The 22,615-nt window shown below is 40.0% G+C and overlaps 1 protein-coding gene across 3 annotated transcripts in view; it reads left to right on the forward strand.

The window, feature by feature from the left end:
• Positions 1-22,615, forward strand: part of ntn1a (netrin 1a) — a 94,868-nt gene that overhangs the window by 17,786 nt on the left and 54,467 nt on the right. For 2 of the 3 annotated variants that reach the window (XM_062997339.1, XM_062997341.1), the window contains exon 3: positions 5,260-5,397. The exons of the other annotated variant lie outside the window; for it this stretch is intronic. In XM_062997339.1, coding sequence (XP_062853409.1) covers positions 5,260-5,397 — 138 coding nt within the window. The remainder of the gene's footprint in view (positions 1-5,259; positions 5,398-22,615) is intronic. 3 annotated transcript variants of the gene reach the window in all.

Below are 22,615 nucleotides of genomic sequence, written 5' to 3' on the forward strand. Positions count from 1 at the left end.
ACACACTTACCTGCCCACATGCATGTTTTTCTGAAGGTGAAAGGAGACAGACAAAGTTAAAATTCAATGCAAGTACAATTAGAACAAATCAGAATTCTTTCAGTCAGTGAAGGACAGCAAAAATTGAACCCAGGTCACCAGAACCGCGGTGCTGTGGTGCGACGACTCAACCATCTGTGCCACAACGTGGGCTGTAATTACCCTGTCATCTTTTTATTAATTGAAACAAATTTTTCTTCAGGGATAAAATTCCAGTTCCATCACGGGACTGTAAGATATTAAACACAGGGCTGATATGCTCAATATGCTACACACATACTTAGCATGAAGTTAAAATGTCCCATGGATGATAGACGTTCATGCTTGGCTGAATTGCAACAGGAGAAAAAAATTTAATGGCAACGACGTGTTTTGGCAGCAGCTGTTCAACATCTGTCTCACAAACCGTCTCACCAGCGACTGCTTTCTCCAAACTGGCTTTCTCCATCGGTTTTATGACTAATGCTGGTCATAATGGGTTTAATATGATGTCTGTGTGCACTTACAGCCGGTGCTTAAACAACACAACTGGGTTATGAATCCCAGAGTTCAGAGAATCCAGCCGCCACATACTGTATCATCACATCATATCAAAAAGCTTCAAATCGATACGCTTTGCTTTATATTAAAACATCTGGTAAAGCTGCGATTCATCTAAATCAGTCGCCCAAAGGATGATGGGTTTCCAATCTGAGCTTGGGTCCTGGGTTGCTCTTTCCTTGCCACTATCGCTTTTGGTGTGCTCATTTGAGCTCTAAACCCCAAATTGTTTGTGTTAGGCTGCTCACAGTGGAAAGAGAAATTAGCACACTTTTCGATAGATAGAATGATATTTGGAACACAGCAGAAAAAAAGTGCAAAATAAAAATGTAGGCGCTTAGTGATACATTCTTATTTCTAATTAGTTTTTTTTTTAAGATCACTCGCTTTTACTGGCTGTTTGAAACTATTTGTTGGGTGTCGCACACTACAGAACTGATCAGTGAAAATTGGAAGCATGCTGGCAATAATTACAACCCCAATGACTGACTGGGAATCTGAAATTGAGTGGATTGAGCAGTGCAGATCATGTAAACACGGTCATTACGAGCATGCATTATGAGTTTCATCACTGATTACATGAAAACTCAAACACCTTCCCATTATACACCGATCAGCCATAACATTAAAACCACCTCCTTGTTTCTACACTCACTGTCCATTTTATCAGCTCCACTTACCATATAGAAGCACTTTGTAGTTCTACAATTACTGACTGTAGTCCATCTGTTTCTCTACATACCTTTTTTAGCCTGCCTTCACCCTGTTCTTCAATGATCAGGACCCTCACAGGACCACCACAGAGCAGGTATTATTTAGGTGGTGGATGATACTCAGCACTGCAGTGACACTGACATGGTGGTGGTGTGTTCGTGTGTGTTGTGCTGGTATGAGTGGATCAGACACAGCAGCGCTGCTGGAGTTTTTGAATACTGTGTCCACTCACTGTCCACTCTATTAGACACTCCTACCTAGTTGGTCCACCTTGTAGATGTAAAGTCAGAGACGATCGCTCATCTATTGCTGCTGTTTGAGTTGGTCATCTTCTAGACCTTCATCAGTGGTCACAGGAAGCTGCCCATGGGGCGCTGTTGGCTGGATGTTTTTGGTTGGTGGACTATTCTCAGTCCAGCAGTGACAGTGATGTGTTTAAAAACTCCAGCAGCGCTGCTGTGTCTGATCCACTCATACCAGCACAACACACACTAACACACCACCACCATGTCAGTGTCACTGCAGTGCTAAGAATGACCCACCACCTAAATAATACCTGCTCTGTGGTGGTCCTGGAAGAGTCCTGACCATTGAAGAACAGCATGAAAGGGGGCTAACAAAGCATGCAGAGAAACAAATGGACTACAGTCAGTAATTGTAGAACTACAAAGTGCTTCTATATGGTAAGTGGAGCTGATTAAATGGACAGTCAGTGTAGAAACAAGGAGGTGGTTTTAATGTTATGGCTGATCAGTGTTAATCGGTTACTAGATGATCCGATGGATTATCATCTACTGCGCAATAGGCTTTCATGGTGTATATCCTATGCATTTAAAAAAAGGTGGAGTGATCCAGCGCCACCTATCTGCACTGTGGGACCTACGAGCAAGGCTTTACTTGCCTGGATTGTGTCCTGTCTAAACTGCAAGTCACTTTAAATACAGGCGTCAGTAAACCTTCTGTCACAGACAGTGCTTTACAGTTCACTAAAGCCTAGTACACAATAAAATGGGTCAGTCCGTTAGCTAGCTCTGAAGCTAACAAACCTAGCCAGAAGTGGGAATCCTGTATGAGTTTATATAGGCTACATAATTCCCTACATGTGTTGTAAAAGCCAGCATGTTGTACCATATGTAGTGCACTGACGTAAAGGATGAAAATATTGGAAAACCAAGGACTTTTTTTTTCTTTATATGCTACAGTCATGTTCTGCCTTTCTTTTGATAGTGTGTCTGAGAAACTTTTAAAAAACATACTGAAGACACTAATGTGTTTCTCTAATTCATTTCTATACTATACAAATGATTCCTGTATGAAAGGGCTGAAGCTGTTCACTGTGCATGGATGAGACTGATACTGATTCCCAGGGCTGATACGATAAATCACTCTCAGTATCATAATTATGATATGATACACTTTCCTGTTGTAAATGGGTGTGTGTGAGTCCCAGACCCCATGGTAAGATAAATGCTGGTTCAGAGCCCACCGTGTGTGTGTGTGTGTGTGTGTTTGGATCTTTATGCTGTAAATTGAACCTGATGCCTGCCAGACTGCAGCACACCAGACCCAAATCAACCATCTGCAGCTGGTTTGACACACAAACACACACACATACATACATACATACATACATACATACATACATAGACACACACATTATATTGCTAAAAAACTTGCGGTCATGTGCATTAAAACAGTTTTTTCTATAACACCGTCCACTCTTCTATGAAGGCTTTCTACAACTTTGTGAAGTGTGTCTGTGAGAACTTGTGCTCATTTAGTAAAGATAACATTTGTCAAGTCTGGCTTGCAGTTGACAGTTCAGGCCTTCCCCAAAATGTTTGCATAAAGTTAGAAGCATACATTTCATATATGAAGCATCTGATGATTTTAATTCTGGTGATGAGGTGAACATGTCACCACGCAGTGCATCGAACCCTTCTGTGCCAGTCAGAGTGCCCATGCTAACTCCTGTCCGCCATCCAAATCACCAACAATGGGCACGCAAGCATGAGAGCTGGACATCGGAGCAACTGGTCGGATGAATCCTGTTTTCACCAAGAACATGTGGACGGCTGTTCACGTGTGCATCATTTACTCGGGGAAGAGATGGAACCAGGATGCACTGTGACACTATCCAGCTCACGATGTACAGAAGCTGAAGGAGCTGCTGGTAACGTCCTGGTACCAGATACACACAACCTTCGGAGATCTTGTGGAGTCTGTGATTCGGCAGGTCAGAGCTGGTTTGAGAGCTTATTAGGCTGATCTTGAAGTTTTGACTTAACAGTGCAGCATGTATAAATCACAGTGTTTCAAACTTTGTTACAAGTGTTTCATTTCTAATTAGTTTGATTGTTTATTTGAATATTAAATATTTGAATTAATTTATTACTGTTCAAAATATTTGATTAGTATTTGATTACTCCATTATGACAAATGGTGATAGAATTAGTGATAAAATCTTGTGCAAATTTGTGATTGTATATTGATGAGGATTGGACATACTGTATTTTAGATATTAGCACCACAATTGTCAGCATCACAGATCAAATCTTAATATGCCAATGATTCTGTCATAAAAAATGTGAGGAAAAAGATGGGGAAAAAGATCCAATTTGGAACACTGCATTGTAATCATAAGCGAAGTCAGGCTCTTTTTAGGTAGAAATACAATTCTGGTACCCTGGACTCCAAACCTGTTGGTCTACTAATATGCCCCCTCGTTCTAAAAAGTGTGCAACCGTGGCCACTTGACTTTGCACCCTGGTTAACAGTGTTTGGAGCTACCAGAGGACAGCATTTTTTTATTCTTTAAACATTCTTTTAAAAAGCAGATTGTCCTCTAATCTCCTCAGTCACTGGATCTCTCGCTTTCTTTAGCTTTGTGTTTCAAAGGCGAGCTCACAGTCTGTGGTCTTGTAAAAGGAATCTGGCTCAAATTATGGATTCAATCAGTGTTACAAAACCAAAACCTCAAAAATGAAAGCAGCACTCCAGGGAGAAAAAAAGTAAAAAAAAATAAAGACGAGTGGCTGCGTTTCAAACGCAGTTCTGGTCTCTTCATTCTAATGTAAACTGGAGTGCAGATAGCTTGGAAGGTCTCAGTTTTTAAAAGATTTTCCACTATTCTGTCCATTAGGATTATTTATACAGAAGTGGATTCAAAATATGGGAGTTTCAGTGTGAAGTTCAGAGACGACCTGCAGAGATGCTAGGCTGTGTAGTGAACACTGAGGACACAGGGGGTTGAGAGAGGACAGGCAGATGAACAGAACGAGTACATGTTGTATTTTTCTGGAAACGCTGTTGTAGCATATGTGGGGACGGACCGGTTGGTGTACTCCACAATATGCTTTTAATGTTCTACACGGTGAAGCTCTACGCTGAAGCCTGTGTTGTGGATATAAGCTGCACTTTTTAATGTTTAAGTTTGATTATTCTTGTAAATAAGGTAAACAATATCTGGAGAGACGATAAAACAAAATTGTTAAAGTATTAAGATTAAAGTGAGTGCATCATAATGCTGAGAAAACAGCGTGCCGGGTGCTTGTTTACATTCCTCTGTTAGACTTTATCCTATAGGATCCTTTACTGCACTAAAACATGACAGACTCCCTTTCTTTCTTTTGTATCAGCCACTTTATTCTGGTCAGGGTCGTGGCAGGTCTGGTTCTTCTAGGAAACACTAGGTGCAAGGCAGTAATACCCTGGACAGGCCGCCAATCCAGTGCAGGGCTTTGGACATCCCCCAACTCAGACATAGCCAATAATGAGTCTTAGATTTAAGATTTGAGCTCCCTAATAATACTACAGTGGAAAAAAACCACTACACACTGCTGTAGTTCATATTGTGACCACTAGAGCCAAAATTCTACATCATGCACCTTTAATCCAGCCATGTATTTAGTATTATTTCTTCTCTCTGGTTTGTGTGTGTGTGTGTGTGTGTGTGTGTGTTTCCAGTCATGTCTGGCTGCATTCTAAGAAACAGTCAGCACAAATATTTAAGACTTGGACAAAGACAAAATGTCTGGAACTGTTGGATGAGCAGTGAAGGGAATGTTGGATCAGAGCAGCAGGTTGTCAATACTGATTCAGGTTGTGAGTAAATAAACATTAGTGTGTTTTGGATGGTTGGGCTGGAACTCAACATGAGATGCTTCAGTGGGCCGTTACACAATTATAGACTTCTTTGATCTGACACACACACACACACACACACATGTACCCACACAGTATGTGCATATACTGTTTGTGTAGTAGACACATGACAGTTTGCTTCTGTGTTATACTGCACTATACCTTCAGTTCTAAACCTTTACACACACCCTATATGGCACCTCCTGTTTATAGAGTTCAGGTTGAGTACCAGTTGACAACAGGTGTATAGATGTAATCCTATAAAATAAAATGACATGTTGTATGACATGTAGCTCCAGATGGCTTGACTGCATGGAAGGAAACCTGATCACCCAGAGGAAACCTATGTGAACACAGAGAGAACATGCAAACTCCACGCAGTAAGAATCCTGGTTTTTGATTGAAGAATTAAACCCAGGTTCTTCATGATTTTAGGTGACAGCACTACTTACTGCACCATTGTATTAATACTTTAAAAAAAAAAGTCAAACTGGTCTCTACTACTGCTTCTCCAGCCAAAACAAACCACAGGGTCGAAGTTCATGGCTGTAGATATGCTCTATCAGACACCGACTGTAGATAAGCTGAGATAATAAGACTTGAAACAACAAAAGCCGGCATACAGAGGAAACACCGCCGCACCAGTTCACACCACCACACCAGTTCACACCACCACAAAATCTAGGTTTTTATAAAGTTCAGTGTGGGTCAAATAACCTGCAGTTCGATTTCAGTGAAAAGATTTCCCAATATGATACTTTATTAATTCTTCTCAGTTTCTTTTAATATTTTTATAATAATTTTAGCTGAATTTATGAAGCAATTATTAAAAAACTGTACACACATCTGCAATAAGGAGGAATCCTGAGCATAGAAGTGTTTTTTTCTCACTGTTCTCTTGTGCAGCCTGTAGCGTGACACCGTTGTTGGCCAGTCAGGACCAGAAACTCGCACACGTCTCCTCCGACACATGTGACCTCACTACTCTCTGAGTGTTCTTTTTCTACTGGGGAGGATTCTTCAGTAGTCCCCCCCTTCTTCATACATATCCAGTCGTGTCTGTTGAGCGCCTGGACAGTCTGGAGGCACCACCTGGACTTGACTCTCGGTATGTTAGACTGCTGCGCTACCGTAGGATCCATGAGCTCTTTTTTAATAGGATCATTTAAAAAAAATATATAATTAAATAATTTATAGAATATAGAAAAAGTAAAATGAAGATTAGAAAAATTTATTTTTTTAAATAAACATTAGTGATCTCAATTCTAAAAAGAATCTGAACCTGGGATGGTGCCTGAGCCTAAACCTCAGCCTGAACCTCAATGTAAACCTCAGACTGAGCCTGAAACAGAGTCTGGGACAGAGCCTGAGCCTAAACCTCAGCTTGAGCCTTAGTCTGAACCTTAACCTAAGAATGAAGCCTGAGGCTAAACCTCAGCCTGAGCCTGGAACAGAGCCTCAGCGTGAACCTGAGCCTGGACTAATGAAATATTCCACACTTAGCAAGCTGACTACAGAGACCCACAGAGTTCCACTTTATTAAATACTTTCTTTATTTCACAACACTTAAGAAAGCTCTTGGATATTATTGTAGAAATCTGCTCCTGTAATCACATCAGATCTGATGGTTTATTTATCCTCAATGAGCTTTTTCTAGCTTAATAAAGCCTAACCTCATTTCCTACTCATTTTCTCCACTTACTTAAGTCAAACACTGGCTCTGTTCCCTTCCCATCATCTTGTTATTGACGCCTCGGGTTTCCACCCGTCACTGTAAAAATTAGATCCCGAAGCTTCTCTGGAAACAAAGAGTCATTGCTGAGGATAAATAAACGATGTGAGGAGTGTGAAGGATGCAGCTTATCACCTCACTCCACTACAGTTTATAACAAAATAAAGACACCAGATCCAGGAAAAAGCTTTTTTTCCTGCTGTTACTGAGCCGCCGCTGCTGAGCAGTCCACAGTCCAGTCCAAAATTCTTGAGTGGTTTACTGAGAACTGTTTAGATTTCATCACATATTGAGCACTAATCCAAAATTTCACTCAGCTGATGGTTATTAAACACTGACACAGATCGATTGTTCAGCACAAATGTGAAATCCATCAAACTGAAATTTAACAAGACGTCCTGTTTGCTTCATTTCTTCGTAGTGGGACTCTGTAAATTGGATTTAAACAATAACACATGTAAGTTGTTTTAATAGTTGGGTTCTTAAAGTAACGTCCACCATAAGAACACATTTAATACATTTATCCGGACATATGCTGTAATGTAGTTTGTGTTTTTGGTGATGATTTAAATAATCATTTCTGGATGATTTATTTCCAAAAATGAAGAAGGAAGGCCTTCCTTTCTCTCTTACTGTTTTAGATGTTCAGGTTTGTAGTAGTGAAGGATCTGTTGTGGTCAAAGGGGAAAGATCAGGAGACACAATACAACTGTATCGCAATGTACAACAAAGTTGAGTTGAATGGATCGTGGACAGCCTGAGAGTAGCTGCATGGAATGTGAAATAGCAATAAGTGTGACACGTTCATTAGAAATATTAATATGTGATTCAGAGTTAATTAAGTTCGAAGCTCAGCTCTGCCATCCGGCTACATGAACAATGATTGGCTGTTGTTCATACAGGGTGGGAAGCCAGATGGGGATTCCTCATAACTGATGCAATTACAGCCTCTGCTGGCTGATTGATGGCGCCTGCATTATTTCTGTCCAGGAATAATGTGTTGATCAGGGTTTGACTCTCCATACATAAAGCTGATCCGCATATGAACTCGCCTCGTGCAGGCGAAAAGATGCAGTCGGCTACTACACACGTGTCGGAGGGGACGTGTATCAGTCTTGCTCTCCTCAATCAGCAGTGGAGATCAGCATCAATAGAGAGGAAGCGAAATGTAATCGGGTATTTGTATACGACTAGATTGGAAGGAAAACTGGGAAAAATGCGAAAAAGCTGTAGTTTTATTATTTATTCTACATTTATTGCAAAAATCCATGTCACTTTTCCATAATTCCTTTAACTTGGTACTTTCAAATAAAATCTGAAGAGAAAAGTTTTTATTTATTGTAAACTTGATTAATTAAACAGGTGAAAAATTATTCAAGTAACACAATGAAATTTGTATTTGTACTCTTTTTTTTACAGCTTTGTATCATTTGCTTTTTGCTGCGTTTTTCTTTAATCTTGAACGATTTCTCTCAGGAAATTTATTCAGAAAACCCACAGTAAACTGAAAAGGAAACTTTCCTGAAAGCTTTGATGAGCAGAGGCATTTATCTTCCAATCATTCAGTTACAGAAAAAACGCAGTAAGTCATATAATTAACTGAGTGCTGAATCCATAATCACTCCATTTTCCACTGCATACTTCAAAACAGGAACTGTCCCAAGTAGGTACCAATAAAACTTGGGCTTATAGTTCATTTTCCAGCAACTTGAGAGACGACGAGTCACTGTGGGGACAATGGGGAAAGAAATCACCTCATGCTAAATGCCTTTCTAAAATGTTATGAGTTGATGATGTCACATCATTTTATTTTTACCCACATTTCAATCCACATCAGCTTAATGAGGCCATGACTAAATTTTACCATCAAAAAGTGACGTTTGGTTAACCAGCTCATATTAACTTCATCATCATTACTGACAAATCGACTCATTTAATGCTTCAGTGCTTTTAAATTTCATTTTAGTAACAATGAGATGGAAAACTGCACCATGACAATGATTTTCATTCCAGCTGATCGTTGAAATGAATAGAATGTTATAAATACACTGAAGTCCTGTATGAAATTGCACCCAGTATGATCAGAAAAGGAAAGTATTTGTGGTTGTCGGAGCTTCTGGGCTGTAAAAATACTGCTCTGTATTTAAAGAAATAAAACGTTTCTGCAGGTCGAGAAATGAAACAGCACAATGTTGATTTTTAATGGCAGAAACACAACACAAGCAAACCAGATTATTCCACCGTGTTTTTCATTTGATTTATTTTTAGTTTTATGAGTGTTTGTGGTGTAGGTTCATTCTTAGATGGATCTACCATACTTGAACCTGTGAACCTGCTCAGGGTCCCATCGCATCAAGCAACTTTGGATATACAGGAAAAATTTAAGTAATTAGTTGGAAAGACAGGCACTACAACACATTTGATCCAAATCTATCCAATTAAGTTTTTTTTTTTTTTGTAAGATGGCATGGATGAGGGTCTGTGTAGTTTATATCAGTCATATATTTATACACCGATCAGCCATAACATTAAAACCACCTCCTTGTTTCTACACTGACTGTCCATTTTATCAGCTCCACTCACCATATAGAAGCCTTTTGTGGTTCTACAATTACTGACTGTATTCCATCTGTTTTCCTGCATGCTTTGTTAGCCCACTTTCATGCTGTTCTTCAATGGTCAGGACCCCCACAGGACCACCACAGAGCAGGTATTATTTAGGTGGTGGATCATTCTTAGCACTGCAGTGACACTGACATGGTGGTGGTGTGTTAGTGTGTGTTGTGCTGGTATGAGTGGATCAGACACAGCAATGCTAATGGAACACCTCACTGTCACTGCTGGACTGAGAATAGTCCACCAACCAAAAATATCCAGCCAACAGCGCCCCATGGGCAGCATCCTGTGACCACTGATGAAGGTCTAGAAGATGACCAACTCAAACAGCAGCAATAGATGAGCGATCGTCTCTGACTTTACATCTACAAGGTGGACCAACAAGGTAGGAGTGTCTAATAGAGTGGACAGTGAGTGGACACGGTATTTAAAAACTCCAGCAGCGCTGCTGTGTCTGATCCACTCATACCAGCACAACACACACTAACACACCACCACCATGTCAGTGTCCTTGCAGTGCTGAGAATCATCCACCACCCAAATAATACCTGCTCTGTGGTGGTCCTGATCATTGAAGAACAGGGTAAAAGCAGGCTAAAAAAGCATGTAGAGAAATAGATGGACTACAGTCAGTAATTGTAGAACTTCAAAGTGCTCCTATATGGTAAGTGGAGCTGATAAAATGGACAGTGAGTGTAGCAACAAGTAGGTGGTTTCAATGTTATGGCTGATCGGTGTGTATTTATATATATTAGCAAGATGCATCATAGAAAAAAGGTGATGAGAGGCTACATTAATAAAATGAGGGCCGTGGTGGTAGGTGTAAATATAAATAATAAAATAAAAATTTTTTTTGAAAATTGTCCATGGGTTTTGTATAAGGCTTAATTAGTCTGAAATATTTTGTGTAATTTATATTTGCATTTAGTTACAGTGCTTTTTAAATGTAGTCTTCATTTATTATTTAAATTGACAGCTGGCCACCAAATTATAAATAGATGTATTTTAATTTGTCAAACAAAATTAAATGTAACCTAATGGTGCAGATTCTGGGATTCTTTTAGGCTTTGGGATTAAGTAGGTTAAGGGAAACTGTTTAACAATCTGATGATCTTGCAGTAAAAAAAAACTTTAATAATCATAACAAAGTATTCCATAATTTTATTAGAATGAACCTCCTATCAGTACCAATAAAAATTTGAACATTGGTATGAAGCTGCTGCCTCGGTCACTAAAGAGGGTGTAAAACAGAACGGCTTTAACATGCTTCAGCTGTAGCATTGAGAGGTTTATGTTTCAAGCCTTAAGTTTGTTTTTTGCTTTTCCTGAAGTAAATACTTCCAGATGACCTGTGTTTATGGTATGGACGACAGAGTTTGTCATTCAGCGAAGTGGAATCTTCTGCTCTCTCATGTTTTTATCCTCTGTGTGCACAAAGAGCAGAAAAATAAATATTTAAGTACATATTGAGTGACTGAGTGATTCTGTAGAAATGAATCAGTTTGATATAATTGTGCTTGAAACTAAACAGCAAGATCTCACAGACCATGATAAATTCAATAATCAGCATTTAAATATCAAACAAAAGTTAAACAATGTTTTCTTTCATCAGATCTCTTTTTCTTCACCACTGACTCCAGAGCCTCAAAATAGCCATGATCCCACACACAACACTACTCATCGGCCTTCATGCATATCTAGCAGAGCATCCATCAAATAAAAGTGATAATGATAACTGATACAGAGCGTTTATTTGTCCCAAATTTAGATTGGTCGCGTCATGTTCCCCAAACTATGAAACACATTACCACAGTCTGTTGCTTATGTTTTTGCTTACAAAGCTGAGTACCTCTTTAGCAGTAAATATGTTTGTTTACTCACTAAAGACTTTTTCTCTCCTTCTTTGCCTCTGTAAAGTGACTTTGGGTATAAGAAAGGAGCTGTATAATTTGAACTCACTATGATTGTTGTGGGAGTAAAACACTAAATGGGGACTAAAAAATAAATGACTAGCATAAGCCTATAAAAACAGCATAATCCTATACAAAACCTATAAAACCTTATTACTGTACAAATCTCTTGCAACACCACTTACATCCCAGGTGACCCCATGTAGGATCCCGATCCCATGGTTACAAACTGAAGACAAATCTCTACAAATGATGAGCACCCTGTCCAGGGTATTCTTGCCTTGTGCCCAGTGTTTCCTGGAGGAACTGGACCTGTTAAGACCCTGACTAGGATAAAGCGGTTGTTGAAAATGAAAATGAATGAAATAAAATACAGGCATTACTTAATTTTGTTGTTTTCCTCTCAAAATTTGATGTTTTGCTTTTTAACGTAAAGCACACTTGGTTTTAATGTAAAAGGCCCTGTGTACACTGAAATTATTGTTATTATTATTATTCATTTTTGCATAATTTCTGAGTGTAAGAACCCGACTGAGAGTCTGTTCTGTGTAGCTGCACTTATCCACGATGCAGAAATCACTGCTTAAGACTTAAAACCAGTTCAGTCAGTCTGATCTGTGTAAATAAACAGCACTTTGCCATGTCTGATCTTAGTGTACGTTACTCAACGTTTACCCTTTTTCTCAAGGACACCCCTCCTCGCTCCCTACAGGTGGCCATAAGAGACATTAAACTCTCATTATCTCTCAACAGGGGCGTAATTACTTTCTAACGATGTTAAACTAAGAAGCCAAGCTTGTGAAATCTGCTCGTGGTCCAGTTAGGATTTGAGTAATGACTCCGTTGCATTTCAGGACTTCTGAAAAAAATCATATGAAAAATGTTTGTGCTGGACTTAAAAACTTACAGTGAGAAAAAAACGTTTGAATCACTTTAGCTTTTAATGTTTTAATTGACATCCTGTACTCACATTTACACACATTATGTATTTTACCTTTGTACCTATAAATATAAAAACTAAATATGAAAGTATGTATTATGTATGTATGAATGTATGTATAAAGTATGTACAGTAACTTGATATAAAAGTAATTTATTAGCAATATTAGCTATGATATGAGGGTCTCATTATTTATTGTTTATTAATAATAATAATAATAATAATAATAAGTTAAACTTATATAGCGCCTTTCTCAATGCTCAAGGACGCTTTACAACATTATACAATACAATACAATACAATACAATACTTTTACAATACAATACAAAAACTATGAAAAATGCTCAGTAAAGTGAAGTGTTTTAAGCAAAGATTTGAAAATAGTGAGGGAAGACGCAGAGCGGAGAGCCGGAGGAAGGGAATTCCAGAGGCGAGGGGCAGCACAGGTGAATGAACGGCCACCCATAGAAGCCCGCTTGAACCTGGGTACAGCCAATAAGTCAGAGTCAGAGGACCTAAGACTGCGACAGGGAGAGTGATACGTTAGTAAGTCAGCTAAATATACCGGGGCCAGGCCATGTAGCGCTTTAAATGTAAGTATAAGTAATTTATATTTAATTCTCAAAGAGATAGGTAACCAGTGCAGCTTAGCCAGTACAGGTGTAATATGGTCATATTTTTGGGAAAATGTAAGGATCCGAGCAGCAGTATTTTGGATACGTTGGAGAGGGCGGAGGGTTTTGGCAGGAAGCCCATATAAAATTGAATTGCAGTAGTCAAGCCGGGAGGTGACTAGAGCATGGACCAGAGTCTCAGCAGAGTCTTGTGAAAGCAAAGGACGAAGGCGAGAGATATTGCGCAAGTGAAAATAGGCAGATTTGGAGACCGATGCTAAGTGGGAGTCAAAGGAAAGGTGAGAATCGAAAAGGACACCAAGATTACGAGCACAATTTGAGGGACAGATGGCAGTGGAACCAATATTAAAAGTCACATCAGAGAGAGTAGAGACAGCAGATTTCGGACCAATAAAAAGAAACTCAGTTTTCAGAGCATTAAGCATTAAGTAATTATTATGAAGCCAGGAATGTAACTTTTGTATGCAACTGGTAAGCGAGGGGGGAGGCACAGGGTCAGAGGGTTTGAAGCTAATATATAGTTGAGTATCGTCAGCATAGCAATGAAAGCTCAGACCAAACTGGCGTACAAGGGGGCCAAGAGGGAGCATGTAGATGGTGAAGAGGAGGGGTCCAAGGACCGATCCTTGAGGAACACCTTGTGGAACCGGAACGGTAGCAGATGAGTGGTGACCAATACGAACAAATTGACACCTGCCGGTGAGATATGACTTAAACCAGGAGAGAGCCGTGTCCATGAGACCAATCTCAGACAGGCGTGCCAAGAGAATGTTATGATTAATTGTGTCGAATGCTGATGAGAGATCAAGTAGGAGGAGGATAGAGACAAGACCGTTGTCAGAGGCAAGAAGAAGATCATTTATAACACGAATTAGGGCAGTTTCAGTACTATGTTTAGAACGGAAACCTGACTGAAAGATTTCAGATAAATTATTAGCATCAAGGTAGTCGAGCAGCTGGGAGGCTACAACTCTTTCTAGAATTTTAGCGAGGAATGGAAGGTTGGAAATGGGTCTAAAATTGCTGAGAATGGACTGGTCTAAACCGGGTTTCTTAATGACAGGGGTGACAGCAGCAAGTTTCAAGCCATCAGGAACCAATCCAGAGCTAAGTGAAAGATTGACAATGTGGGAGATGGGAACAGATAAAGTAGCACAGCAGAGTTTGAGAAGGGCAGTAGGAGCAGGGTCAAGGAAAGAGGTGGCAGATTTCGATGTAGATATAATTCTCTCAATGGTACCAGCGTCAACAGTGGAGAAGCACGGAAATGAGCAAGAGGATAGAGAAATGTAAGAACCAGATATAGTGGAGATAGATTCCGAAGTGGAAAGTTCACTATATATGCCCGACACTTTATCTTGAAAGAAAGTGAGAAAAGAGTTACAGAGATCCGACGACGCAGTGACAGAGTTAGATGGGGGACACAGAATCTTTTTAACAATAGAAAAAAGTCTAGACGAGTTATTGCCAGCTTTTTTGAACTCAGAAGTAAGGTAGCTAGATCGAGCAGCATTTAAAGCTGCTTTATAATTGGCTTTATTAATAGGATTCAGGCCTGGAGAACAGCTGGATCATGCACTATTTTCAGTATTTGTGTAGAAACCAGTCTTGAGGTCTTGTGTTTTTATGTTTGGACTTTTAGGTTTTTTAAAAACACCCAGATTTTGTTTCTTGGTCGATGAGATGAAATGAGCAATGTCACTGTGCATTAAATATTCAGATACCAGTTAAAGATTTGGAAATGTGGCCACTCAGGTGGCGCAGTGGTAAAAACACACGCTGGAACCAGAGCTGGGATCTCGAATACATCGTATCGAATCTCAGCTCTGCCTGCCCGCTAGTCTGAGCGGCCACATGAACAACGATTGGCCTGTTGTTCAGATATGGGTAGGATTAAGCCGGATAGGGTCTCTCTCTCATAACTAATGCAGTTACGACCTCTGCTGGCTGATTGATTGCACCTGCACAGTGATGAAAAAAGAGTGCTCTCAGGGTGTGTCTCTCCGCACACAACACTGAGCTGCACTGCACTCGTCAAAGTGTGTGTGATAAGATGCATACAGCTGCATTAGCTTTGTTCTCCTCAATCAGAGCAGGGATCGGCATTGGTGGAGAGGAAGCATAACACAATTGGGCAATTGGACGTGTGAGAAAGGGGAGAAAATGCATAAACAAAATATAAAAAAAAAGATTTGGAAATGTGAAAAAGTGTACTTAAGCCTTTCAAACCAAAATATTTCAAACAACATTTATGTTATAAGCAGTTAAGGGGACCAAATCCAGAATGGAATTCTCCTAATATAATTGTGGACTGTAACTGTTGGCACTATGGACAGAAACTAAAGTGCTATGTTGGGAAACCTTTGCTTAGTCATAAAGGTAATGACCTTCTTGTCCATAATTTAACATAATATAATTTCTGTTAGAATGGCAAGTGTTGCCTCGCAGCAAGAAGGTCCTGGGTTTAGTTCCCAGGAGGAGCAATCTGAGTCCTTTCTGTGTGGGAGTTTGCTTTTTCTTCCTGTGTCCACGTTGTTTTCCTCCTGGTATTCCAGTTTCCTCCACAGTCCAAAGACATGCAGGTTAATTGGAGATACAACTGAATAATTACTTTTGTAAAAAACTCTCCAAAAACTACAATTGGTTCAGAACTCTGCTGCTCAGACTATCACTAGAACACCTTCCATCAAACACATCACTCCGGTTCTCAAGCGGCTTCATTGGCTTCCTGTCCAGTACCATATACATTTTAAGTAGGGCTGTCGAAGTTAACGCGATAATAACGCATTAACGCAATCTCAATTTAACGCGATTAAGATAAATAGTGCCATTAACGCAAATTCTAGTTCATGTTGAGACTTGACTGGTAGAACAAACGTTTTAATGTCGGACATGTCACCGTTTTTCATTTGCGGTTTGTTAACAAAATGTAAAAGAGCGTCGTAGCATCTGCACTTGCATAATAAAGAAATAAATACACGCTATATTCACAAGTTGTCGGGAGCAGAACACTTTATTAACTTATTCTGTTACGGTAAAGAATACCGGAAAGCTGAGTCAAGCACGTTGTCCATGAACTATGGAAGCCCCAAAGGGTCAAAACACACTCACTTCGTGTAGAAACGTCCATCAAACCATTGGATAGTATTACTACCTAGTATGTGAGTGAATAAAACTCCCTTACAGTTTTCTCTTGTCCCAGCAGTTTTTAACATAAGTACATTTAGCATAAAATGTGTTCACCATTTTAATTGTAACATTTCACTTAAAAATCCTTGTTTTCTATAACATTTACACAGATTTTTTTTTTATGTGATTAATCGCGATTAACTATATGAAATTCTGAGATTAATCGCGATTAAAAAATTTAATCGTTTGACAGCCCTAATTTTAAGATATTGTTATTTACATTTAAGGCTCTCCATGGCCTAGCACCACCATATTTCACTCACCTTATCCAAATCTACACGCCCTCCCGTACGCTCAGACCTTCTTCTGCTGTTCAGCTTTCTATTCCTTCCATACGTCTGTCCACTATGGGGGCCAGAGCTTTTAGTCACTCAGCCCCTTATCTTTGGAACTCTCTCCCGCTAGAAATTTGAACTATCGATTCCCTCTCCACCTTCAAATCTCACCTAAAGACTCACTTATTCAAACTAGCCTACCATTAATTCACTTGATTGTTCAGGTGCCCTTGAGTGCTTTAAAGGGCGCTTATAAATATAATTTATTATTATTATTATTATTATTATTGTTGTTGTTGTTGTTGTTGTTGTTGTTGTTGTTGTTGTTGTTGTTGTTGTTGTTGTTGTTATTATTATTATTAAATTATTATTATTATTATTATTATTATTATAACATTGCCCTAGCTGTGACTATGTGTGTGTTTGCTCTGTGATGGAATGGCAACCTATCCAGGGTGTTTCCTATTTTTTGCCTGATGAATTGCACCCACCACAACCCTGACCAGGATGAAGTGGTGGTAAGACAGACAATGAATGAATGAATGATAATTACTGTTGCTGTTAGCTTACTCACCTGAGCGTTTCACTCATCTCTAGCTCCTTCAAACATTTTGTATATTATTTTGTGAGTGATAGTTAAATTCTCTATATCAGCTGCTGTAAGACATCATGAGAGACGATGTCCGCATACGCATGAAACAGAGAACATAACGTCATCAGCTCATGTCTCTGCAACATATTTTATCTGAAGTGGCTTTAGTGGTAAACATCAACGTTTTTGAAAGCTCTGGCTTTAAACAACACCAAAAAAACACCACTCTGCAGCGTTCAGGTCAGCGTGTTTCAGTTTCTGAAACATTTCTTTTTAGCCAGACAGACTTTAATGAATCAGTTTGATCTCATATTTGTAGTGATCACGATGATCAGTTTTATATCATACTACAGTATATCAGTAGATCTGCAGCTAGCTTCTGTATTTTAGCAAATAATGATAAACTTTAGGGGGATTAAAAGCATTCCTGTGGGGTAACGACGGTAACGAAAGTTCTTCAGCAGAACTTCAGCTCTGCCCAGGTTAAACAACTGATGGTTTATATTCACCCATGAACATTTCTCTGTTGTTATTTTTGGATTTTATTATTCCCCCCAAAAAACAAGGTAATTGTGAACACTCTGCCTGATGTTGTTCTCCCATGATTCATCTGTGCTGAGTGCTCTTGTGCAATACCAAAATAAAAAATGCACACTTGTGGCATTGTAGCAGTTTGGACAGCATCTGTGTTGAAGGGTAGATCGGTTCACATGCTTTGAACTCACAAAACTGTTTAGACATCACTGTAAACTAGCCTGACCTTATAATCGCTGAACACCGTCGCTAGCCAATCACAACACAGCGAGCAGCTCTGGTATTTTACCACCATTTCTGCATCACTTCCGAGTAGACATTAGCATCCTTGACTTACTGTTATAAATTAATTATAATGTATACTCTCTAAAAAGGTTTTGCTAATACCTTGTGCACACGTTACGCCCAGGTTGCCCTTACTGACTTTCATGTACTGGCAACATTCAGATACCCAATTTTATCTGTCTTCTGCTGTTTTCAACATGTTTGAAAATATTAATGTTTAATCTCAGATTAAACAGGTTACACAGATTGATCTGAGGGTTACAAGTCTGTATGTATTCATTTATAGTTTTTGGTGCATCAATATGTGATGAATCAAGTCTGACCAGGCAGTTATAAATTTTTTAGAGAGTGTATGACCATCCCCAGCTCCCTAGACCAAAAGATCTATTGAATATTCAAAAGCTTTAGAAGCCTGTTTGGAATGCTTTATTTAAGATGAGAAAGGTAGTAAAAAAGACCTAGCTGGCAGCAAATGTGCTGGTGTGGCACAGCACCGGGGATTTGAGTTCATTCCTTGTCTACCTTTATTGTCAATATGGTGTGACAGTGGCGGGGTACGGCAGTTTCCCCACTCCTACCAAAAACATGCCAGTTCTGAAATGCTCTGTTGTGTGAATGAGTGAGTAAATACAGGGGTTGGACAAAATAACTGAAACACCTGGTTTTAGACCACAATAATTTATTAGTATGGTGTAGGGCCTCCTTTTGCGGCCAATACAGCGTCAATTCGTCTTGGAAATGACATATACAAGTCCTGCACAGTGGTCAGAGGGATTATAAGCCATTCTTCTTGCAGGATAGTGGCCAGGTCACTACGTGATGCTGGTGGAGGAAAACGTTTCCTGACTCGCTTCTCCAAAACACCCCAAAGTGGCTCAATAATATTTAGATCTGGTGACTGTGCAGGCCATGGGAGATGTTCAACTTCACTTTCATGTTCATCAAACCAATCTTTCACCAGTCTTGCTGTGTGTATTGGTGCATTGTCATCCTGATACACGGCACCGCCATTGGATGCACATGGTCCTCCAGAATGGTTCGGTAGTCCTTGGCAGTGACGCGCCCATCTAGCACAAGTATTGGGCCAAGGGAATGCCATGATATGGCAGCCCAAACCATCACTGATCCACCCCCATGCTTCACTCTGGGCATGCAACAGTCTGGGTGGTACGCTTCTTTGGGGCTTCTCCACACCGTAACTCTCCCGGATGTGGGGAAAACAGTAAAGGTGGACTCATCAGAGAACAATACATGTTTCACATTGTCCACAGCCCAAGATTTGCGCTCCTTGCACCATTGAAACCGACGTTTGGCATTGGCACGAGTGACCAAAGGTTTGGCTATAGCAGCCCGGCCGTGTATATCGACCCTGTGGAGCTCCCGACGGACAGTTCTGGTGGAAACAGGAGAGTTGAGGTGCACATTTAATTCTGCCGTGATTTGGGCAGCCGTGGTTTTATGTTTTTTGGATACAATCCGGGTTAGCACCCGAACATCCCTTTCAGACAGCTTCCTCTTGCGTCCACAGTTAATCCTGTTGGATGTGGTTTGTCCTTCTTGGTGGTATGCTGACATTACCCTGGATACCGTGGCTCTTGATACATCACAAAGACTTGCTGTCTTGGTCACAGATGCGCCAGCAAGACATGCACCAACAATTTGTCCTCTTTTGAACTCTGGTATGTCACCCATAATGTTGTGTGCATTGCAATATTTTGAGCAAAACTGTGCTCTTACCCTGCTAATTGAACCTTCACACTCTGCTCTTACTGGTGCAATGTGCAATTAATGAAGATTGGCCACCAGACTGGTCCAATTTATGAAACCTCCCACACTAAAATGACAGGTGTTTCAGTTATTTTGTCCAACCCCTGTATATAAGTGCCCTGTTATGGACTGGCACTCTGGTTTCCATAGATAGATAGATTCTGCATCCACTGTGGCCTTGATCAGGATAAAGTGGCTACTGGGAAAAAGGTCACCCATGATAAAATATTATTGTGATCACATCTTCCTTTAATGGACAATCAGCATCCTCACTGTAAATGCTCTGTAAATGTAATAGGGAAGTCAGCGACTGTGGAGCTTTACTCACTGAAGCAGCATGAAATCTCGTTAAAGTCCAGCTACAACTATAAATCTGAAATGACATGCTAACGAGGTGGAGGACCTTCAACTCTACTCCTACTCTACCCCTACCATCATCAGGAAAGACAAAACGAGAAGAAGAGTGAAGAAGGAAAAGAAGAAAGTTGTATTTAATATGGCATAGTGATTTGGGATGTAGCCATAGGCTGATCATAACTCAAGCTGTTTTATTCATTTATTTTTACTTAGATCCTGGTTAGGGTCACAGTCGGTCCAGTGCTACCTGGAAAGCATCACAGGAGCACCACATCTAAATTATTTTACTTGCTCACTTACACCTAGTGTTAATTTTGACCTGTTCTGATTATAATCTTGACCAGCTAGTCAACCTTCTGAATGCTTTTTAAAGTTTAGAGAAAACATGGGAGGAATTTCATGTAGAGCCCATGTTGTTGTGCCACCCAGTCCAATCCTGCGTGCTTTAGGAATCAGTCGGTGTTGATTGGTTGACATATTTTTGATGGAAGTACTTTCAAAGGTACAGTAGCTGATTAAACCATTTCATTTTAATGGCTTGTACTTTTTAAAAATGTACCTATAGTGACAGCAGCGGAGGCGAGTTTTTCCTCCTACCGTATCCTTACTGTGCCAGTTTGGATTTCCCGTGACCAAACCTGGTGCCCCAGCAGTCATTTCCCGTAAGTCAATTACACAAAACGCCAGAGTTATTCGAGTTTTAGGGGCCGAGTTCTCTTCTGCAAATACCACAGCAGGTGACGGCTGGGTCTTCATCCGAGCCAGAGAGTAGACGCTGCCTAAAAAAACAACTCTAAGATCCTTGTATGTGTAGCCCACCTCCCAAAAATGCAGCTAATCATCTTAAACTCCAGAGCAAGTGGAAACTGAGTCGCCTTTTAGAATCCAGTTGAACTTTCCTGTCACACACTGTTAACCTTCATGTTGTGGTCACGACTCAGCCATGTGTTCATTCACTGTTCTAATACCACGTTAATGCTCCCTTGTCCACTTACTTTAGGCTGAATCACCAGCGTAAAGCTGACAGATCAAAAATATACATTTTTGCTGTGTTCTTTAAACATTAAATATTGCTTCCGAACGTTAGTTTATCCTGTAAAGTCTACTTATGAAAACCACTTTGCAAAATCAATGAGGTCCAAACGCCCCCGTGTTGCTGAATTTGGTCCACAGCTGGTACTTACTGTAGTTCTACATACTACTCACATTCCAATTAAAACACCTCACTCACATGTGTTGTTTATCTTGAATCCTTATTTAAGGAAATTAAGGTCTCAGTGGCAATGAGGCCTTAATTATGTATTTTTTATGTTAAAATACATCAGTGTTTTACCGCAAGATTCAAAACACCATATATTTTTCTAAAACAAAAGGACAGTACGCTGAAAATGTCAAAAAATGACCTGAGCTTTCTGAGGTAATGTTTGAAATATAACAGAATAAATAAATGGAAGATGATGAAGGACCTTGTGTTTCTATCTGTGAGTGTTTATCACACTGCTGAGTGTCGCTCTTATCAGCACTGAAACATCAAAGCTCCACTTAAAGCTCTCAGCGCAGCACTTTGTACCTCTCACATCTCCTAAACTCTCACCCTGTCCCTCTCTGTCCCTCTATCTAGCTATCTTACCCCTCTGCTGAAAGAGAGGAGATAAAGGAGGAAACCTCTGGAGACTAATCTGCCTTTTCCTTCACCTAATGGCCTCCAATTTCCCACATTAGCGCCTCTATAATGACCCAAATACCCTCTCATTGGGGGGTCAGTAGTTGTCTCCCATGCTAGATATAACTTCTCCTACCCCTTTTACCCACACCCTCTCCCACCTAAGATTTTAACCTCGTCACCCCTCCTTTAACCCACTGTTTGCTTAATGCTAGGGTATAATAAATTCATCTTGTGTTACAAAATGAGCTTTGATTAGTTATGCAGCAGGTTCTTGCTGAAGCTTCATTCTTGCATGGCAGCCTCATAGTGATGTAAAGCTCACTTGACTGTGGACAGTAATGACTAGATTATTTTTTTTTTTTTCTTGTTTCTGGATTACATTTGATCAACTGGGTGAATTTTCTTGCAGGAATGATTATAAAAACCCATAATTATGAGTGTATTACATTTACATTTACATTTTCGGCATTTAGCAGACGCCTTTATCCAAAGCGACTTACAGTACAGTATACAGTCTAAGCAACTAAGGGTAAAGGGCCTTGCTCAAGGGCCCAACAGAAGCAACCTAGCAGTGGTGGGGCTTGAACAAAAATTATTGAACCTTTGGATTACCAGTCCTGTGCCCTAACCACTAGGCTACAGCTTGCCCTGTGTATGTAAACTTTGACTCGAACTGTTACT

This window comes from Trichomycterus rosablanca, chromosome 6, assembly GCF_030014385.1.
Source record: "Trichomycterus rosablanca isolate fTriRos1 chromosome 6, fTriRos1.hap1, whole genome shotgun sequence".
In the NCBI taxonomy this organism is placed as follows: domain Eukaryota; kingdom Metazoa; phylum Chordata; class Actinopteri; order Siluriformes; family Trichomycteridae; genus Trichomycterus; species Trichomycterus rosablanca.